This window comes from Spea bombifrons, chromosome 3 (assembly GCF_027358695.1).
Source record: "Spea bombifrons isolate aSpeBom1 chromosome 3, aSpeBom1.2.pri, whole genome shotgun sequence".
Lineage (NCBI taxonomy): Eukaryota > Metazoa > Chordata > Amphibia > Anura > Pelobatidae > Spea > Spea bombifrons.
In genome coordinates this window covers 25,431,684-25,453,424 of record NC_071089.1, presented here as the reverse complement: position 1 = coordinate 25,453,424, position 21,741 = coordinate 25,431,684, and the positions used below count along the sequence as shown (strand labels likewise).

The following is a 21,741-nucleotide window of genomic DNA, read 5'->3' as shown; positions in this document are numbered from 1 at the left end:
AGCAACTTGTCTTTGTCCCTTGCCCTCTTTGAACATACACTCTGGCGTACATATGTAAACACATTTACACAAATTATACACACTTACTAACACACATGTACATATTCATTCTAACACACATTCCCTCTCACACCACTCATGCTAACACACACTCCATCTCGCCCCACTTACACATCCGAGCTCTCTCACATCCATCCTCACACACACGCAATTATACATCCATGCTCAGACACACACAATTACACATCCATGCTCACACACGCAATTACAAATCCATGCTCAGACACACACAATTACACATCCATGCTCACGCACACTATTATATAGACATCCATGCTCACATACATACAAACACACACACGTACAGTGTCACGGAGCTGCATAGTCCGACCGACTACCTTCGCTGACTTGTGCTCACTTAGCCTGGGACAACACACCCCGGTTTCTCAGTCATATATATATATATACATATATATATGTGTGCAAAGGAAAATGTAGTTAAAAAAATGGAAAGGAAAATAGGTGACACCCCTCTAGACCCCCAGTCACACCATGAGAAATGTGAAACAAGGAGAAATACTTCTAAAACCCCACTTAACAAACTGTGTTTTGTCAATATTTGTTTTATGTTAATATCTAATATTATTGTTATAACAAATTTTACAAAGAAATAGTACATGAAAAAAAGGAATTCGAATTATACTATGAGATACTATTGTATGTATGTGGGGGGGGGCTTATAAAAATAACATTGTGAGCTGTTGCAACAGTAATGTGAACATATCTGAAGATGACCTTGTAGCAATGCTCTCAGGCGGCTCACTTACCTTCCCTGAAAAAGGAACAGATAATAAAAATTGCCTTTTTAAGCATTACAGCCATTGTTGATTGGTTAATTTCAGCCATGTGAGATCTGAAATTGTATCACAAGGGGGTCCATGCCATTCTAGTTCTTCTTTTCAAATTATTTTAATTCTTCAATTTGTGTCATAGCAATGATTTTTAAATGTTTTTCTCTTTTCTTTTTTTTTAATGGTTTTATCCTGTTATGTATCAAACTTATGAGTGTTTACAGACCAGAGCTGTTTTAGTATATAGCTTGGCGGTGTCCTCCATGTTTTCTTCTGATTCACCATGAGGCCTCTCCATCCCCCTTTAATCAAGTGATATAAGCAGATGGAAAAAAAATGTCTCATTGGGTCAAACATTGCATTAAAACCCTTTTGTGTTGCCTATCCGTGACTGTAGCAGAAGAACAGCTGTAGCCTGCAGGTTACATTATTATAAAAACGGTCCTGTGCTGTTGATGAGGCATTGTGAATCCATAGTGTCTTAGGAAACAGAGATGAATATGAAATGATGGCTGCTATATGAATGTATTTACTCATCCTGTTGTCCAAGGTCAGTGTTCACGAGCAGAATGCACGTTCCGATCTAATGGCTCAATGTGGACCTGAATGCTAATGTATCAGGTTATCAACATGACATGCTTTGGTACATACATAATCCATGCAAAAGAAAACTTGATATAGGCATTAATCTTACTGAACGGCAGGAGAAAAAATATTACTTTAGATTTTATATTTATAGCACATCATGACATCAGGAACCTCACCACTAGATGATATCACGGATCAAGATGGCTGCCCACAGGAGCAGGAAAGATCTAGCTTGCCACAGTTGCGACCTCCATTTTAGATGGGGTGAACTGCATGCAAAAGTCTCTCCTGCAATAAGAAATGATTTTAGAAAGCTGATGCTGGCATTAAGGGAGCACATTAAGCATAACTCAAATAACCACAGGATTCAAATTTGAGCAACACGATAGATGGTATGGTAGAAGCACATAACAAGCTATTAGACATGCATAATGCTTTAAAACGTAAATTTGCACAATTATAATTGAACTTCATGAAGATAGATCATGCTACGATAATGTATGGATTAGAGGGGTGCCGGAAGAAGTCTCCCACAAGACCTACCAAGTTTTTCCCTACATATAAAAAGAAAGTGACCCTGAGGCCAGTGATATTATTATTATTATTTATTTATTATTATTATTATTATTATTATTATTACACCTTGTTTGTCTAAACCAAAAAAAACTAAATCCAACCCAGACAAGTGATGTTATGACCTGTGTCATCGCTACCACTTAAAGGAATGAATCATAGGAGATTAAAAAGCCTACCAGACAGGTTCAACAATCTTATTGTTTTATAATCTCTTACTCTACAAAAAAGGAGAGCGCTTGCATCTAGTACTGCAACTCTTAGAGAGTAATACATACCTTACCAATGGGAATTTCCTGTGTAACTTTTGATCAAGAAAAACAACTTCATTTTCTTTAGGAGTTCTAAGTCCCTGTGGGCCTGGAACCACTTCACACCTCCTTGGCCACAGAGGTCACCTAGACTCATTGGACACATTAGACCCTGTTCAAAATAAAAGAGCACCCAAAAAAACACCACTACAACCTGAACATCTAAAACGCAAGTCAGTGACTTCGCTTTTTCCCATTTTAGAATGTTTTCCTTCTTTTTTGGTTCTGGCCTCTCAGTTGGCTCTCTACAATAACCTCTGTTAGAAGGACAGTGTCAGGGCCTGGGTAATCAGGTTGGGTAGGAGCCTCACTGCAGTCGATACCTGAGGTTCTGTCTGCACACGGTGATGCATGGTAACCGAAGGATAAGGCAGACAGGCACAAAAGGAATACACCACGGGCAGAATTCCAGGTAATGCTATGTATTGTATATTATGGCAGGACAAGTAAAAAAAAAAAGGTTAAACAGTCTCTTAGCAAGAAAACGGACGTATGGCAGAATGTATTGTAAATTATGGCAGGACAAGCAAATACAGGTTAAACAGTCTCTTAGCAAGAAAACATATGTATGGCAGGAATCCCACTGGACAGGGCTGAAGACAGGAGGCCCCCTGGACAGGGCACAAGGCAGGAAGCCCACTTGGAAGGGCACAAGGCAGGAAGCCCACTTGGCAGAGCTGAAAGCAGGAAGCCCACTTAGCAGGGCACAAGGTAGGAAGCCCACTTGGAAGGGCACAAGGTAGGAAGCATTCAGGATCAGGTACAAGTCAGGTACAGGTACAGGTACAGAGCAAACCAGTCCTATAACTTCAATGCAAAGGCCCTGACTGAAGGGCAGAGCAGGATGAAATAGGCAGGCCCAGTCCAGTCAACGAGGCTCAGCTGGTTGCACTGATTAGGTCTGGGTGCTCCAAAGTGAGAAGGGTTACACCCAGGTAAGCAGAGGCAGCTGGTCTGCTTGTTAGCCTACAGGGTACTGTGTACACACAGGAGGCCTCTAGGGCCTGCCGCTGATATGACACGAAGTAAAATAAATACTTCTGACAGGGTGGAATCCTGACAGACAGATACCATATTTAGAAGCCATTTGAGTGTAAAGGGAAATTATAGTTCATGACCACTGTTGTTTGGAATTGGGAAGTTCTTGCCCTGCACAGCAATTGGTGAATATTAAAAGATGGGCCGAATGGTTGTTATCTGCAGTCACTTTCTATGTTTCTATGATCTAAGGATACGTTTGATAGTAAATTCCCTCAAATGTATCTTTACCTTGGTTATCGGCAGACACCCTATGCCGAGGTTAGAATCCAGAATTTAGCCCCATTCAAGAGCATTTTACAGGTTTCTTTTTATGTTAGGTTTAGGTCTTATTTTTATTTGTAAGTACAATCTCATCCTCTGACATTGATCCTATTTTTGGAACTGACCTTAAATACGCACGGATACCATAAACCTTATTACAGTGAGTAAAGTAAAGCTTCTGCTTCCTAGGATTCCTGTCCTGAGAAACTGCATACAATACTATACATATCAAACAATGGTTTTGAATGTTCTGTCCTTAAATGTGAAGGAGGTATAATAAAATCTTCCCTTTTTCAATCCCAAGCATACACGAGAGCAGCACAGGTTGTAAAATAATTGTTTCTTTAGTAGGTTGAGTACGTGTGTTTGATTACTCATATACTGGCTGAAGCATCAATCTAGCGTTCAGAGTGTACAAATCCAAAAGGCATTCAAATCTAATATATCGTCGTAAATTCCTGTAAAAATGGGTCAAATTACGGATGTTAAGTAAGTATTCATTTTGACATTTGATTGACTGTATTTTGTAATATGTTTGGGCAACTTGTCAGGAACCATGAGGTTTGAACCAGCAACACTGCCTCTGGTAGTTGGTTCACCTGTTTCATCACCAGGTGGCTTTTTGGTTCTTGGTCCCTTTACCTCCTCATGGATATACAATAAAGGCAATCAAAAACCTATAAATACCCAGGCGTGCTCCTAGCTCAGGACTATAGCATTGTGTTCGTAGCCCCATTTGTATCCTGAGGATTCCTGTTTGACTGTTGGTTTGAATTTTGACTCTTGGCTTGGACTTTGCCATTGAACCTGGTTTACCCCTTTGTACTGATATTAAGTTGGGTCATCTGGACTTTGAGCTATAGGTGTGGACTTTGACTCCTATTCTGTATTATCCCTTGATACCGTCCTTCAGACCCCCTTGCCATCTACTCCTCCTACAGACCCACTTGCTGTCTGCCAGTATCTGCCTGCTCTACAGAACCAGTTGCTGTGAGCCTGTTCTCCTGGTGTTTTCCCTTTGTGTCTACAGATGGCGCCAAACAGAAAGCCAAAGGCTAAAACAAACCGTTGTCTGCAACTCATCACAGCAGCATCCGTTTGCCCCTACCAAGTTCAGAGCCCCTTGCTGCCCCTGCACAGGGACTCTAACATGACATGGCACCCTGGCACAACTTTATATTAACCATTTGTATTTGTTTAAGCTTTGTTACTTTGGCCCCATCTGTTAAACACACTGACTCCTTATCGTACTGCTTGATAACATAATGAATGAGCTCAGTGTGGTTTGAGCAGGGACAATTGTCCAAAATATAATTTGACTAACAAAATTGGATAATACTAGGCTTTATCAATACTAACATACCGATTCTGTACACAGCACTGTATTTTTTGCTCAGGGAGAAACATATTTTACATGAGACATCTCACTGCAGCCTTTATTCTTTTAATAAAAGAGATGATTAAGGCCTTGTGTTTGCAGCCAGAACCTTCACAAACCTTCCTCCAATGTAAAGGTATATGTGAAACTAAATGGTATGCTGTTACAGAGAGCAAATTATAGTTGTGATGTGCCTCTTTATGGATTTTCTTGTGCATTTAGCCACGCGTTCATCCGGTGAACATTTAAAATGTATGTTAGAAAAAAACGGAGGAAATATTACATACATTAAACACTTCCGACATTTCATTGCATCCAGTAGCATTGATTGAATAAATTAAGTATGTTTGTGTTGCTTGGTTATATAATATCAATAGAGATATGGTAATCAAGCTTCCCAGGCTTTCTAATCAAAAATAAATAATTGACACTAGGAAATATGTAAATTTCTCTAGCTTTTAATGATAAATAAGGAGAAAAATCTGGCTCTATTTATGCCCATTTTGAAGCCTGGAGAAAGATAAATAATGCACGCGCGATAAAGCATTTCTAATTTGTCAGCTCACCAGAGGCGGCTTGTGCTTGTGAAAGTTATTGAAAAAGGTTAGGGTGATGTTTATGTACTTAGTCTGTACACGATGTAAAAAGCTGCTCGAAGTCTATATCAAGCAACATGTCATTGCAAGCTTCTGTATGTGCTTTAAGGGAAATAGTATTAGCAGGTCTTCATGCTATAAGCAAAATGACCTGAGACTCACCTACACAGCCAGACTGCCTTTATGCACAAGGAGATAGCTAGAGTATGTTTCTGATGATGTCATTTCAGGGCCTTCAAAGGTATTAAATATTGGCATATCATGACCTAAAACTACCACTCAACCTTCACATCCTGCCACTTTTTTTTATTGACATTTACATTCTAGAATTTCATCCTTTATTGTGAAAATTCAAATATTCCATATTTATTGCTTTCCAACTATGTTTCATTTGACTAGAGGTGTTCATTTACCGAAACGGAAGTTTACAGTTGAGTTATAGTTTCACCTCACTGACCTCACTGTGCATATGCATTATGCAGGGCATGTTCACTGTTCTTTGCTGAAGGAACAGTGATGGCACTTTATATTACATAGTGAAGTCAATGAGATGAAACTGTTGCTTTCCAGAAAAAAATAATAGGATGTAAACCTCACTTGGGTGAGAATTGGCAGGTGAGTTGTTTCAACTCCATCACCTCATTACGACAGGAAAACACTAACAAGTTTCTCCTGCAGAAAGGGCTGATCAGATCCTGCATAATTCCGGAGTCACCGAGCTGCTTACCCAGGTCTCTTTCTCTGGGCAGGGGATTGGAGTTTGGCCATGCCCACTCACCAGCCCCTCCAATGCCCAGCCTATTAAGGCTGTCTGCTGCTTGCCCCTTTTATATAGCTAGCCCCACCCCTTTTCTCAGAAGAGGGCCGAGTAGTGTGTTATGGGAAGTACTGTAGTATGTCAAAGACTGAAGTGAGTGACAAAATCTCACTGACTTACCTATGCATTATACAGCATAAGCTCACAGGGGTTGGACCTTAAGACTCCTATGAACTGTACATTTAGTGTATAGTCCCCTCTGTTTATTGTGGGGTATATGAGTTATACCTTTGTGCCAGAGCAAATTTAATTTTATCATTTGTTTAACATAAAAATAATATATCTGTCACCATGCATTTTAATTTATTAAGCTTGGTTATAATGGTTCCTTAGTGTATGAGATGAGTACATAACATCCTTTGCAAGCCTTATAACATTGTGCCATATCAAGATTGAAAATAATATTTTGGTAAAAATAACACCTTTTATTGGCTAACTGATGTATAAAGGATTGCAAGCTTTCGAGGCTTTCTGGGTGTCGTCTTCCAGCATATTATATCTATGGCTCAATGTTTAATACACTTCACGTTTGGAGGGAACGAGAAACCTGCATTATTAATGAAACTTCACAAATAATAGGAGTTTCCACAATAAACACTGACTTGACAACTAAATTAAATGGACTGGTTTTTAGGGTAACTCGTTGTAACATGATATACTAGTTTATTACATTTAATTACAAAGAATTCTAGAACTGCAGCATGAAGACAGAGTCCCGAAGAAATATGTTTTGCACCTTTGATCTGTACTGATTCAATAAAAGATTTTACCGTTATTACAGCTTAGAACACAGATATCTTGGTATGTGAATCAGCTGATTAGGACACGCTTTGTAAGACTGCTTGCAATGGATCGTGTTGTATACAGGGCCACAGAGCTCTTCTATGCATCCGCCATGAATTCTGAACCCGGGAAGAAGGGGTGAAGACTTTGAGAGCAAGTGAACAGAGAGAACAGATAACCAGACACAAGTAACATAAAAAGATAGCAGCTGCCAAGTAAGTTTCCCTTAAATCCCGAGTGAATATATATTGTGTGACAACCCCTAAGACTTTTAAGACTTTCCAGTGTATAATATATTCATTTTGTTACAGAGTTAATATTTCAAAGTGTTTCCATGTCGGCTTACTTAAAAAAAATAAAAATAAAAAAAAACATTTAAAGAAGTGCATTTACTGAATAGTACAAAATGTGGAATTATGGATTTTTCTTATTACCTGATCACTGAGCATGCAGAAATGAAATGCACTATTCACGTCAATAAATGTATTCAAATGCCTTGAAATCGTGTGACTTCAAGCAGTCCTTAGATTTCCTCAGCAGATTTTAACAGAACAGGTTTAACCGACGTGTTCTCTCCTGACACGGAGTCTGTGCGTAGAATGGAAATGATTCCATGTACTCATAGAAAAGGACATCTTAACTGTCCTGTCAAACTTCATCTTTACATTAGCCCACTGATTTAAAAATACATGCAAGCTATACAGGTTTTTACATATACATTATGAATAGTGTTTACTTTAGTAATATGTTTGCCCAGTGCAAAATTATAACACTGTAAACATTTATTGAAAGGGACATAAAGCAGGCCATAAACTTGCCAGAAAACATTCGTCTGAGCCTTCGTTGCTCAGACGTAGACTATTCCGATTATATTGTAAAGTTTGGCATGTTAATCCAGCCGTAAGAATTTGTTCTCCTTGTGTCAGGGACTCGATGATCAAAACGGATGACTTTGTACACTGAAATCCATACAAGTAAAAATGACAGAGCATTCAAAGATTTTTTTTCTCATGAAGAATTAGTTTGAAAAAGGCCAGTTTCTTAGATTTCATTTCCTTGATGTTGATAATATATCTTTGTACAGCACAGCTTTCCTTATATGACTGTCCTAAGTCAAGGGATAGAAGAGAGAGGGGGGTGTTTGATAGAGAGATTGAAACAGGAGGAGAAAAGATGGTAGAACACAGTGAAACAGTTGGGAAAGGTATGAAGAATCATGAACGAAGACATGAGTGTTTAAGACTTATTGTCAACAACAATTAACTAAAGAATGCTGTATTTTTTCCGTCAGGCGTGTAAGTAGCCGTAACCAGACTGCAAGGGTAAGGGGATCTGCATTTTTGTTCTGCCCCTTTGCATTACAGACCTTGCACTTGCAAAATGTGTATCATAATTAATGAGAAACCAACCTAGATCAAACATGCTAATAGCATGTATAAGACATAGCACCCAGCAGCAGCAATCCAAGTGGAATTGTACGCAAAAACTGGAGCACTCCCCAGAGCTTACATTTATTGCAACAAAATATAACCATATTGGTGACACCAAAACAACAGACAGTTTATCACAAGGCATTTTCACTTTCGATCTGAGCGCTATTTTTATGCGTGTGTAATTCTTGTGTGTGAATGTATGTGTGTATATATATATATATATATATATATATATATATATATATTTATATATATATATATATATATACACACACTTACATACATTAAGTTGTGCAGCTTGAATCAAACACCCTGGGAGCGCACTGTATGTATTATTGATGAAGCATGCTTATTTATAGCATGTGCCTGGAAGCGTGTTTGGGATGTAGCGTGTTACCCACACAATTTTACGAAATGCAGGACATCCTTCACAACCAAGTATCCTTCTTCCTAACACCTGTGCTCTGTGCACAACGTTTACTTCATATCTAAATTACCATAGTCTACTTTCTGCTGTTGCAAAAAGCTGTTATGAGAAATCAGTGAAGGATAGACTCTTTCTATTTTTGTGCATAAAGCACATGAACTTCTGTATTTCAAGCCAAATTCTTGCTGATTATGCGCAGACTCTGCGTACTAATTGTTCTGTAGCTGGAAAAGATAATAAATAAACGTGGTTTTGGTTGAGTTGTTAGGTAAAATGCACGTCATTATATTTATATGCTGTATAAACAGGGCTGTATGAATAAAAAAACAATGAGATTAATCCCTCTTTCCAACTATAACCTCAGTCCTTTCTCTCATTCTTCACCCCCTACCTGTTCTGCATCCTCTTCCTAAAGGGAGGTTGCTCATTTGTTTGCACAGAAGGAAGGGGGCTCATTTTTAGCAGTGTGAATACTGACTCCCTGTTAAATATTCTGGGGGAGGATCCGTCCCCTGTGTAAATATTCTTTTTATAGACTGTTATGTATCCTACATCGATGCCGTATTCTCTGCATCCATCGTATAGCCGTTGTAAATGAAAACATATGTCTGTCAATATGTTTAGGTATTGAAGTACCTAGTATTTAACGTGTTAGCACATTGCAGGATTGTTAACACATTGAAAAGGTGTGTTTTCTACACCTGCCATACTGTCCTCTGCATGGGATGGAGAATTGTAGTTTCAGCTCCTTGACTTGACTATGCAATTTAAAGTTCCAAGCCCTGCGAGCTGCTGTTGGCAGAAGAGCTTGGCTGGTCCTGTATAAGGTTCAGTTAAGTCAGTGGAATTACACTATTGAATTATACATTATATAGCATCAGCACTTTTTTACTGGAGCAAACTGCCATTGTTGGCCCTTCATTGATGAGAGGAAGCCACAACTCTCCTTTTAGTAAATTAACCTCTTTGTGCTTTTTAGGTTTTCCTTTGTTGTCATCTTAAAATCTTTCAGCTATCACCCAGCCCACGGTTCATTCCAGCTGTTGTGATCCAAGGTAGTCTTCTGTCAGACCTACAACAAATAAGATAAAAAATGATGCTTGACACTAAACAGACGTGTCAGCATGGCTTTATTGACTATTATTAATTTCCCCAGGCATATTAAAATAGTAAACTTTTTGACCATACTGAGGGGTGACAGTTGTTGGGATTTTAGCAGGCCTTTGTAGTTTTAGTGATAAACAACTCTGTTTTCTGTATAAGAGCTGTGTGTTTGACATATTACGCGTGTGTTTGACATATTACGTGTCCCACCTTACAAATTATATAGATTTTTTCTTTATTACCAATTTATTGTTTTATGTTAATCCTTGCAAATATAATCTTACCTCATAGATTATTTCAGTAAAGGGAGTTAGGAATCACAGAATTCCCATTCTAATCCACTTTGATGTTCCAGTGCTCTGTAGTTTTGAATATTTTTACACATTGTTAAGGTTTACATTTCATCAGGTCAGATTTATGTTTAGGTTTTATGAAAGCTTATACATTTATAGTGTCCCCAATCAACTTTACAAAGGGAAGGACCCATGGAATTATTTACTGCTCTGCTCATGTTTATTTTCGTAAACTTTCTGAAAGTTGAGCATTTCAGATTTGTGTGCCGTATGTATTTTCCTCTACGTGAAGCTTACATTCACAATGAGTTCCCGTGTGTGCTTTTCTAGCTCTGGTTGCACTGCTAAACCATGTGTCACTGTGGATCTCCTGCGTTTGACGATGTCTATTGTATCACAAGTTATGCCAATTGCCTTGACTTTGGATTGTCTTCTAGATCAGACACTGCCTGTCTTAATCTCTTAACCTTGACCTGGCGTTTTTACCCTTCCTCTTGTCCTGACACCTGCTTCCCCTTCCTTTCCCAGAGCTGCACAAATACTTGGTGCTATATAAAGAAATAAAAATGACTCCTTTACAATCCTCGGGTGACGGGTCGGTAGCAAATAACCAAATAGTCATAGGAATGTGTCTTCACTGGTCATTGGTGATGATTTCCGGTGTTGATTATTTACTTTATTACTTAGATATGTTAGCCTCTGGCATTTCTAATTGTTCTATTTAGAAAACCGTGAACTACTAAAGTTGTTGCTCTCTCCTCTGAACAAGAGTACTTGACATATGCAGCAAATAGTGATCACAGCAGCAGTTTTCTCAGCAGAATATTTATGTACCTTTTTCCAACAATATACTTGAAAAAGACAACTTAACGCACAAACCAGACAACAACTAAAGTCGCATCTATTGTGTATTTACAGGGCCCTAAGTGGCAAATATTTTAGCCTTTAAAATCAATTGGCACTCTGTCTGCACTTGCTGAGCCAGCCCTGGTGCTGAGTTACAGTAAGTATTAAAAACACCATCCCTGGTGCTATTTAAAATTATTCCTTATTAGAGATAATTATTTAATTTTTCTTAATTGTCATGTGTCTGAAACTGGCACGGAGAGGTTATTTTCTGCCAGTCATATGTGTTGTTATGTGCAATGGCATGATGCCTATAGATATATACCTCTGATTGGACCATTCAGTTGGTTGCTGTGGTGATAGGATTACTTTTCATATTTTGCACCAGAATTACTTTTTTTTATATAACCCTATTGTTGATGAAATAACTGTACACCAATCTTTCATTGAAATGGACAATAATTTTATTGCTTAATTTTTATTATATAATTTTATTTTTCTTTTACTTTTTTATGCAAATTACCAAACAATCTTGGGTATCAAATGCATGGTTTACTCCTTTTTCTAGTCCTGAAAAGGGGTTCTTTCTTGCGATGATGCCTTTATCTGAGTGCTGGGAAATGACCGATAATGATGAGCATGGCCGCCATCAAAGCCTTCTCCATCAACGTTCCCTTGGTCCCAGCACGCTGACTGAGTCTGTGTGGTGCATGGAGTGAGTTTGTGTATGTGTGTTCAGTATACGTTAGCTTGAGTATATGCGTGTATGTGAAGCTACCTGTGAAGCTGTGGCTATGGATGTGTATTATACACAACTACGTATTTTATTCCTAAAAAATCAGTGTAACTTTATACCTGCGTCTTATACACAAGTGTATATTATACACAAGATTTTACGGTAATAAAAGGGTTTCCAATACATGCTGGGAATCCTAGGTGAAGATGTGAAGTATAGGAACAGCTCTGACCCATGCAGGTAAATCAGATTTACATGCATGAGGTGTTCCTATTCTGCTGTTATGAGATCTGACAAAACTGACACAACTGTACGTAGATGGCGCTTTCTGGCTCATGGTTTTCATGGTTATGTAAGTGATAAAAAGTGGTATGGTTCAGCTTACTGAACTATTCTATTCGCTGCTGTGATGTGAAGACCACATTTGCAAACTTTGTAACAGAATCAACTTTTCACATGTCACTCATGGGGGGGCTTAGCAAGGGGCCGGGCTAGCCATGTACACAGCCCCAGATAGCTTGTGTGTGAGTGGGTGGGGAATAGGGCGGGGAGTGGGCATGCCCAAACACTGTTCCCGTGCCGCATAGCACAGAAACTTTGGGAAGCTGAGCTTCACTCGGAGGCTCCAGATAAAACCCAAGGAGTGTTCCCAGGTATGCTGATACCCCTTAATTTCTAGAATACTAAGTCCTAAAAATATGTTTACCTTAATGGAAGCAGCAAATTCTAGTATGATGTACTGTAATAAAAAGGATAGAATTCTGAATGCAGAACCGCTGAAAAAGTGGAATCGTATCACAAAATCCCAGACCAGATAAATCAAATAAATCATATAAAAAGAAAATGCACATTATAAAACTGCCCTAACCCTAAATGTGCTTGAATACAAAATATTTGCCATGATACACTCCTTTTCAAAAGCCTACCACTTCCTAGTTTTTTCAGATACATGCACACACGGTTCATTGCGCTAACACCTGCAGATAGAGAGTTGCCAGTAACACTATACAATCTACTTCCACATCTCCTGTTAAGACATTTACGTTTGTAAAATATTTTTATATATGAAATCTTCCAATTCAGCATTGTGATAGGAACTACATTGAGGTTTTTTTCCGGATGTCAGGAAACCCAATCGCTACCACTATATTCCCACTCGTGTGCTGGATCAGCTGCATCTGTGTGATTAAAGGACATGAGTTTATTATGGGAAAGCAGGGATTTGTCGGCAGCTATACCAAAGAGAGATGTGATATATGTGCCTGTAGTTAGATCTGGGGCATTACTTATCATATATTATTTACTATTATCTATCTAAATGGAATATGGAATTCAATTATTGAAATAAGGAACACATTCTTTATTTAAACATATATATACAGGAAATGCAGCAAATGGGTTATGGGCAAGTGTGGCAGCTTATAGCTATTAGTGTGCAGCTCTGGTAAATAATGTATGGCAACAACAGGGGTCATCTGGAAAATCTATTGGAGCTGTAAGTGTAGGTTTGTATCATAGTGCCACCGAGATGTGCAATTGTGTAAAAAAAAAATAATAATTAATAATAATAATAATTAAAATAAATTTTTTTTTAAATGAGGGGTTATGTGTTGTGATACATATAAGAAGAAGACCAACATTTGGTGCTTGTTTCTTGAAAAGCAAAGAAACCTTAGCAGATCTTGCATTGTATTCTTCTCTTTCAAGCTTTTTAGAGGAGCAACCTTCCTTAGGGTCACAAGTAAGCTTGTGTTTCCCAGAAAAACATTTAATGACGTAAAACTTTACACGATTAAAGATTTATTTTAGGGATTGGTTGGCAGTTCAATTGGCATGATTTTTCTAATGCCACATTAAGTTACGAACGGTTTTAATTCAGCAGAGGAGGCGAAACAACGCCTTCTAAGATAAATAACATTTGTGTTAAAAACCCACCAAACATGTATGACTGTGAGATTCTGTCACATCATTTGCATTATTATTTATCTCTAAATAAAGTCCCTGCTTTTAGTGGAAGCTGGTGTTATATGTAATTTTAATACATAGGACATATATAGTCTAATTTAAGAGGAAGGTATATGAGTCCATTTTAATAGATATTTATGTTATTTAAGCAAGAAGTTGCTGTTAGAATAGCACAGGAGCTAAAAAGAATAAAATAAGGGTTATATATAAAAAGAATTAGATATATAAACAAATAATAATTTATTGAGTAGACTAAACTTGGTGTAATCATGTTTTGTTCTCAAATGCCCGTTTTGTTTAAAGGATGAACTATTAGTTATATTCATAGACACATTGAGCTGACCTTGAATGTATACCTGCGTGTCATATAAAAACATACTTGGGAACTCCCAGTGTAGGCTACCTTTAACGCTTCCTCTTCAAGGGAAAGGGACTTTGAGGTTGAGGAGCTAGCCGCGCATGGGGTGTGCTAGCCCTAGACAGCCTTAAGTGAGTGGGGATTAGGAGGTGAAGCAAACCTCGAGAGTTCCTAGGTATCTGTGCATGGATATTTCCACAGCTTAACCTCTTCTCTTCTCACCACATCCAGCTTACAAAGCTTGAAAAACAGCAGCAAAGGAAAGAAAAGACAAGAACAAAGGTGCCCTCAGAATCGGGCCGGGAGAAGAGTGTTCCACGCAGCAAAGAAGATCCCAGCGCAAGTAGTGGAGCAGATGGGGATGTGTCATCCGAAAGAGAACCATAGAATTTCAGGTACACAATATCCCCATGCTGACCCTGGTAATCAGTGGTGTAAAAAAAACCATCATGAATGTTTATTTTACTTTTAAATTGAATTGACTTCACTGGCCACTATTCAGTGAAATCAGAGCAGTAGCTTAATGGAAATGCTGCTTATACTCTTATCCAACAGCTGCCAGCTGAAATATTGAAACAGAGTTTGACGGCAGATAAATACTATTGGGCCTATTTTGTCAGCATATTTTCCTGCTATAAAAAATAAAACCTCAAACCTTTTGGACCCTAGTCTTGTCTTATATTCAGTTATGCCTATTCCTGACATGATTGAATCTGTTGGTCAGAAGTACCAGGTCTCTGCGCATACAAGTTCACTTTTCTCCCAATAGATTCTACCCTAGGGTTCCGGATTGAACCCCGCAACAGTCTGTCTGTAGTCATTGGTGCTGTTAATGTGACGTATGACTGAAAGGAATGAGCATAGGTAAACTGCATTATGTTTCACATAGATTGACAGGCTTGAGGATTTCTGTTTTTATGGGCTAGGTACAGCCATGTCATCTTTTTCTAGTTTCTTTTAAAGCATCCTAAAAGTTTAACTTATGTTGCAAAATTGTATATATGGTTTGTTATTCAGAATGTTAATATCATTTTTTTGCAAACTAATTGAATAAATATATTTTCTAAGGGCAATACCCTATTTGATACAATTTACGATAGATCACCCTAAGCTATGGAAAATCAGATAAGCTGACATTTTATTCTATGGAGTATTGTCTGCATTTCCATATTAGCTTGAATATAAGGCAAAGGCTGAAAAGGGGGCATTTTTCCAGATGATATCTTTTTGCTGCTGTTATCTTCCTTCTTTCTCACCAGGAGAACTAACAGACGCTCATAGAATTTCTAGAGATTCCTATGGAAAACAGTTCTTAAAACTGATCTGCCATTTCTCTAAATGCTGTATGTCACAGTTCTATACACTAGATAATAAATCTACGTAATGACATTTACATATCAAATTATCGCTCTGTCTCTTTCTCTATATATATTTATGTATTTGTATTAAAAAACATGTTCTGTTATAATATGGGGAACGATGTCACAGCTTTGGTTTTCAGGATCTGCATGATTGTTCCTCCTTATCAAGTTAACCTCTCTTCTGCTTGTAGCAGCCTTTTAAAGGGTTGTGGAGACTCCTAATAAGAATCTTGGTACTATAGGTTTGCCACCTTTTACCATAAATACCATCTTTCAGAAGCTGGCTCGTTACTTTTAATCCAAAAATAATTGCACAGACTGATAAACAAATAGTACAAACTGTATGGAGTTTTCCTAAATGATTCAGTTAAACAGAAACCTGTGACGTGGAAAGTTTCTCCATGTTTATCCATTCGCTGGATAAAGTCTTGCACATCTCTACGTACTGCATGTGTTTGTGTAGACGATCACTTCTATAAGTTATGACAGACAGAAAAAGCAGCGGTTTGAATGAATGCAGTATACCATCTCCTTACACTGCTGAAAATGGGCGCTTTTGTCCATTTTTGGTTTTTGAAGAAGCATTATTATAAATCTTGTACTCTTCTATGCAGACTCGTGGCCTGTATCTAATAAACAAATATTTTATAACCAAATGCTTGATGATATGGAATCCGGGGAACAATAATAAATATGACTGCACAAGGCCTTGAGGATTAGTATATTTATTGTAGATAGGAATGCGTTTCCCCAATATATTATAATTATGATAATGCTAGACGGAAAAAGCAGGCTCATATCCATTTATGTTTAAACAGTCTGGCATCCAATACAGCCCCACCAATGATGAATGCATATTAACAAGTATTCTTTATTTAAATTCAGTTTGAGGGCTTTTCGCATATGCGTCCGGAGGGGTTGATCTTAGACCCCCCGGAACTCTTGCGCAAGTCAGCACTGGAGATGGCTGGCAGTGAGTATAGCATGCATCTCCTGCAAGTCAAGGGGCTGGGGGGCAAGAACATATTTTCGAACAAATCTTTCCATGCATTTGCATCTGCAAAAAATGTTAATGTAATGGTGAAACTCGGCTATCATATTAATTAAAATGTATTTGATGCCTAGAGTATGCCTTGAAGTTTGGAACCCACACATGTATCCTGGCTCTCTTGAATTATGAGTAAAGACAAACAAATACAACACATGATTTCCATAGCGTTAATAAAAGGTTGTAGGTACAATTAATTTATTTTAATATGCATGGTCGCTTACTTAGCCTTTTTACTTACTTATCATTTCTTGACTTTAATTCTTTTTCAGGACAAAACAAGACCATGGAGGAAAGAGACATTGTATGTGTCCATTTGGGAAGCCGGCCATCTGTATGCTTTAATCTGTGTAATAAAATGTTTGTTTTATTTTGAGTGCTTTTATGTATGTTTTATTTAAACCTGCTTAATCGCTTCTATGCTTTCTTTGATGTTCACAAAGCTTTTGGGAAAGGAGTTTGCCACGTATTTGGCACATATTTGTTTGGAAGAACACTTTATGAATGAAATATTAGGGAAGTCCACCTTTTGAGTTAATACTACAATCTATATTCAGGTAGTATATCAGGTTTATAACAGTATTTTTAGTAGTAAAAATGTACATGTGCCAATATATTTAAAATCCGAGATATGTACATGATAAATATGTTGGGGATACACATGTATACTTAAGACAATATATGAGAGATATGGCATTTGGTACGAAATGTATGTATAAAAGTTGGATCTATAGTGAGTTGGAAATGGAACATGGTTAGAGGTGTCAGTGTTCCACAAATAAATGTCATTTTGAAACCACACGCTGAACATTTCCAAGTGTATAAAAATAAAGCTTGTTTAACTTGCAGATAACAAGAACACAGTGGTTATGCCTCATTAAAACCTTGGGAGCAGAACACTTTTGCTGTGCGAGTTTCTTGTCAGTCGTCCTCCAGATTGGCTCTCAGCTTCCTTTGCTTCTGACAGCTGCAAACATTACTGGAGGTCTCTGTGTCAGGGACATGAAAAATAGAGAGGGAGATGTGACAGGCTGCAAAACAGTGGAAAGCAGTGACCCCATAACCACATACAAAAAAGACCAAAAAAATGTATACATAAAAATGAACATTGCTTTCCTAGATTTTTAAGGATAATTTTAAAATCCTTGTCGTTCACAACTCAGTATGCATGCACGTGTGGGTATCCGCTTTATCCTATATACTTATTTGTATTTAAAGCTGCATTGTTTGAATGTTATAAACTCTGGCGTTTACACTAAATTCTTGGGTCCCTAGCAAGTCCCATGAAAGGGTCGTTTGGTACCCTTTTGTGGTGGAGTTTGCTCTGTCTCAAACTCTTCCACTCTTGAGTGGGACAGGGCCCAGCCTTACCCAGCAATGTGCTTTTTCCCACCGTTTTTCCCACCGTCCTGCTGGCCTTTGCCTTATGTCCACATACCCATGTTGCTGCATTAACAATTACTCCCCAAGCGAAGTGTGACATCTTCTCAAAATGGTATTTAGATATTGTCATCACGTCTTCTCAAAATGGTATTTAGGTATTGTCATGAAAAATACATTTTGAGCAGACTATTGATTTAAGTAAATGGCTCCGCATTCTATGTGCTGCTATAGCTTTGAAGAAAAAATGTTTTGTGAACCTCTTCTCCCTGAATCATGGAGAGCAGGAGGTCTTTCTGTCTTTGGAAAGCCAATTCATTTCAGAAAGCACCATAGAGACTTGTTGGACAGAGGAAGTCACTAAATTCTTGCCACCTTTGAAGAGTCAAGTCATCCCTTCTTGCAGTGGAAACACTTAAGGCACCACTTTGGTTTAGACCGTTGCGAATTCTCGACAAGTGCCTGAAGAGATTCGAAATGTGTGCTGTTTGCAAAATTGTACCTTGTGCTTCCAAGTTCAGTGTATTTGAAGTCATTGGTAAAATAAATTGCTGGAGCTGGGAAATGTGCAGAGAATCGCTGTACAATATCATAAGAGGTACGGTTAAATTACGCGGTGTCACCCTTGAAAATTTATGGGGGAATTTTGCAGAATCCCCCATAGGCAGTTGCCCCTTTTCCCAAGCACTTATTTTGATCATTTTAAATAATGCATATTACATTTCTTTGATGTGCATTCTTCTTTGATGAGACTGTCATTAAACTGCCCCATTAAAGGAACACTATGAAATTTAAAATATACAAAGCACAGGATAAAACAATACCTTTAGTTATTGAGGTCTACAATGGAAAGGCATTTCTATTTTGAAGAAAATTTATTTTCTCCTTAACCAATGCTTCCCATGTATCCTTATTTCTAACACCAGACTTTTCAGTTTGTGGAAAGGTGCCCAGTTTTCATCATATTAGACTTAGCAACATGATGTATTGTAGCTTAAACCTTTGATGACACTCAGCTTGTTCAAAACATTCTTGAGACAATAAAACATTCCAGAGACCAAACTCCTATATTTTTATAGATAATGCTTTGTTGCTGTACAGCACTGTGGCAATGGGAGTTGCTGTAATGCCAGCTCCATAGCCCGGTCAATGCTCCCACGTGGTGCAGTCACATACATTCCAGTTCTTGCTAGCCTTAAACCAGGGGCCTTCAGTTCTGTGTGTGTATTCGCTGTCTGTTGGCCATCACTGAGATCTGTATAATGGACATTCCCCAGCACTATTTCACTATGTATGCTGCTGTTCCTCATACCCTGAAACACTTGTTGGCTAACACACCTTCATCTGCTGCCTGTTAACTGGCTATATAAAGCTGCCTCCTCCTCAGATCCCTGCTCAGTTATCCTGAGTAACACTTATTAGCTAATTGCCTTAATATATCCTACCTGAACAGCCCCTTTGTTTTGGTCTTCTCTCTAAGAGGTCTGTTCACTACAACATCTCCAACGCCAGCAGTCTACTTGCATTGTTGTTCTGATTAACCTCGGCTCCAATGTAAACAACCAGGCCTCTTTGCCCTGACATGTACCATTGATTGGAACCACATTACAGCATTGCATAGTGACATGTTGCCTTATGATGAAGGTTTACTATTATGTATCCTCTTCATGTATAGTGTTTGTGAATAAAAAAGCAAAATATGTTAACAAATATTTGTTAAAATAATATATTATTGGAAAATAAATATATGTAAATGTTATTAACATTAATCAAAGCCTTTTTTGGTCTGATTTTACTGTCTCGCATATCAACCTGTTCCTCCAAGAGGGGAGATACAGAAAAGCGGCTTTCTAAGAGTATAAATCAATGGGTTGTACTTTTAAGGGAGGTATTTTTAGGGTCCAATTTGAAACAATGTCCATGCTGATTTCCCTTGTTTGCCAACATTATTTTAGTCTGTGTTAATTTATATGGCCAAATGTACCTGCAGTCTTGGTATTACTTTAAAAAAAACACCTGACACAAAGTGACTGATTTTCAGATTACATTCCATTTTGTGACCAGGCATCTGATATATTGTGTATATGCAACGTGTACTGTTTATTTACTTCAACTCTTATAATACATTATTTGTCCCATTTTCCCATGGACTTTTTTTGGCTTGCCAGGGCTCTAAAACCCCAAACATTTTGGGTAATATGGTATAGCTGGTTACCTCCACCCCCCCAGCTCATAAAGTGGTTCTGGCATAGCCTACATTGGTGGTCCTGTACATTAAATATGTTTAACTATGTAAACAAATTCAAATAAACAAAATATGCGTATAACACAAAGGCAGCGTTACTCTTTTTTTAGGATCTGCATAAATATTCCTCCCAAATACTTTGCAAAACTGTCTTTATTGTTTAACCTTTTGATCTTTTCTACAAAAAATGCACTAAGAAACTCTGCTCTCATGGATCTCAAGCAATTGCAGAACACAGGTTTTCTATGGGGTTCAACTCAGACATGTCCACTTTAGCATACTAAGACATTTGGGCAAAGCCCTGTTCTATTCCAACATGACTGTGTCCCAGTGCACAAAGCAAGCTCCATAAAGACATAGTTGGATGAGTTTGGTGTGGAAGAACTTGACTGGCCCACACAGCCCTGACCTCAACCCTACTGAACACCTTTCGGATGAACTGGAACAGAGATTGCGAGCCAAACCTTCTCATTCAACATCAGTGCCTGACCTCACAAATGCTCTACTGCACGAATGGGCAAAAAATCCCACAAACACTCCAAAATCTTGTGGAAAACCTTCCCAGAAGAGTGGAAGCTGTAATATCTGAAAAAGGGGACCAACTACATACGGGTGTAGTGGTCAGGTGTCCCAATATGTTTGTCCATTTAGTAAATATACTGTATATATTAATCTGGATATCTGCGTTGAATTCTCGCTAATAGCGTCTGACAATCCACTTGTACAGGCTGTCCTCCACAGAGTTTTAATCTCCTGAGACTTAATATAGCCAAATTTCAGTCAAAGTCAGTCATCCAGGTCTTTAACACATGCAGATTTCTATATTTCTATAAATGTATATTAATATGTAGCATATGATCAATATCATATCATTTGAACTTCATTTTCATTACCAGAAAAGAAAAATGTGTAGTCTAAAATGCAAAGACATTTATGCATTCAAGATTCGCCTATTAGTCTGACCTTATCACAGTTCCCATGAAAGGTTCTAGGTCCTGCCATTACTGGCAGATCTCTTTGTATAGCTTTCTGTTTTGTTCCAGCAGTCTTTTGAGGCCATTGTGTTTTTTTTTTACTATTTTATTTAGTGCTGTATATCCAATTTTGCAATGCTATATTCATTAATCACATGCATTGTTTGAGGCCAGGAGCTGTCTGTAAAGTGCAATTATATGGGGCTCCTTTTATGTTCCTAGATATCTAAGATTATTTATTTATCAATATGATATTTAAATGAAAGTTTAGGATGATTAATCCAGCAGCATCAAACCCACTGGAAAATGCAAAGTGCAGGGCGTTGGTTGTCTTTATATGTCATTAAGGGGCCAAGATTTTAAGATATCCTT

General features: G+C 38.0%; 1 protein-coding gene across 1 annotated transcript in view; it reads left to right on the top strand.

Annotated features, from left to right (window-relative positions):
• Positions 1-17,667, top strand: part of DTD1 (D-aminoacyl-tRNA deacylase 1) — a 53,071-nt gene extending 35,404 nt beyond the window's left edge. The window contains exons 5-6 of the mRNA XM_053459149.1: positions 14,593-14,756; positions 17,043-17,667. Of these exons, the coding sequence (XP_053315124.1) occupies positions 14,593-14,748 (156 nt within the window). The 3' untranslated portion in view covers positions 14,749-14,756; positions 17,043-17,667. The remainder of the gene's footprint in view (positions 1-14,592; positions 14,757-17,042) is intronic.
• The last annotated feature ends 4,074 nt before the right edge of the window (positions 17,668-21,741 follow it).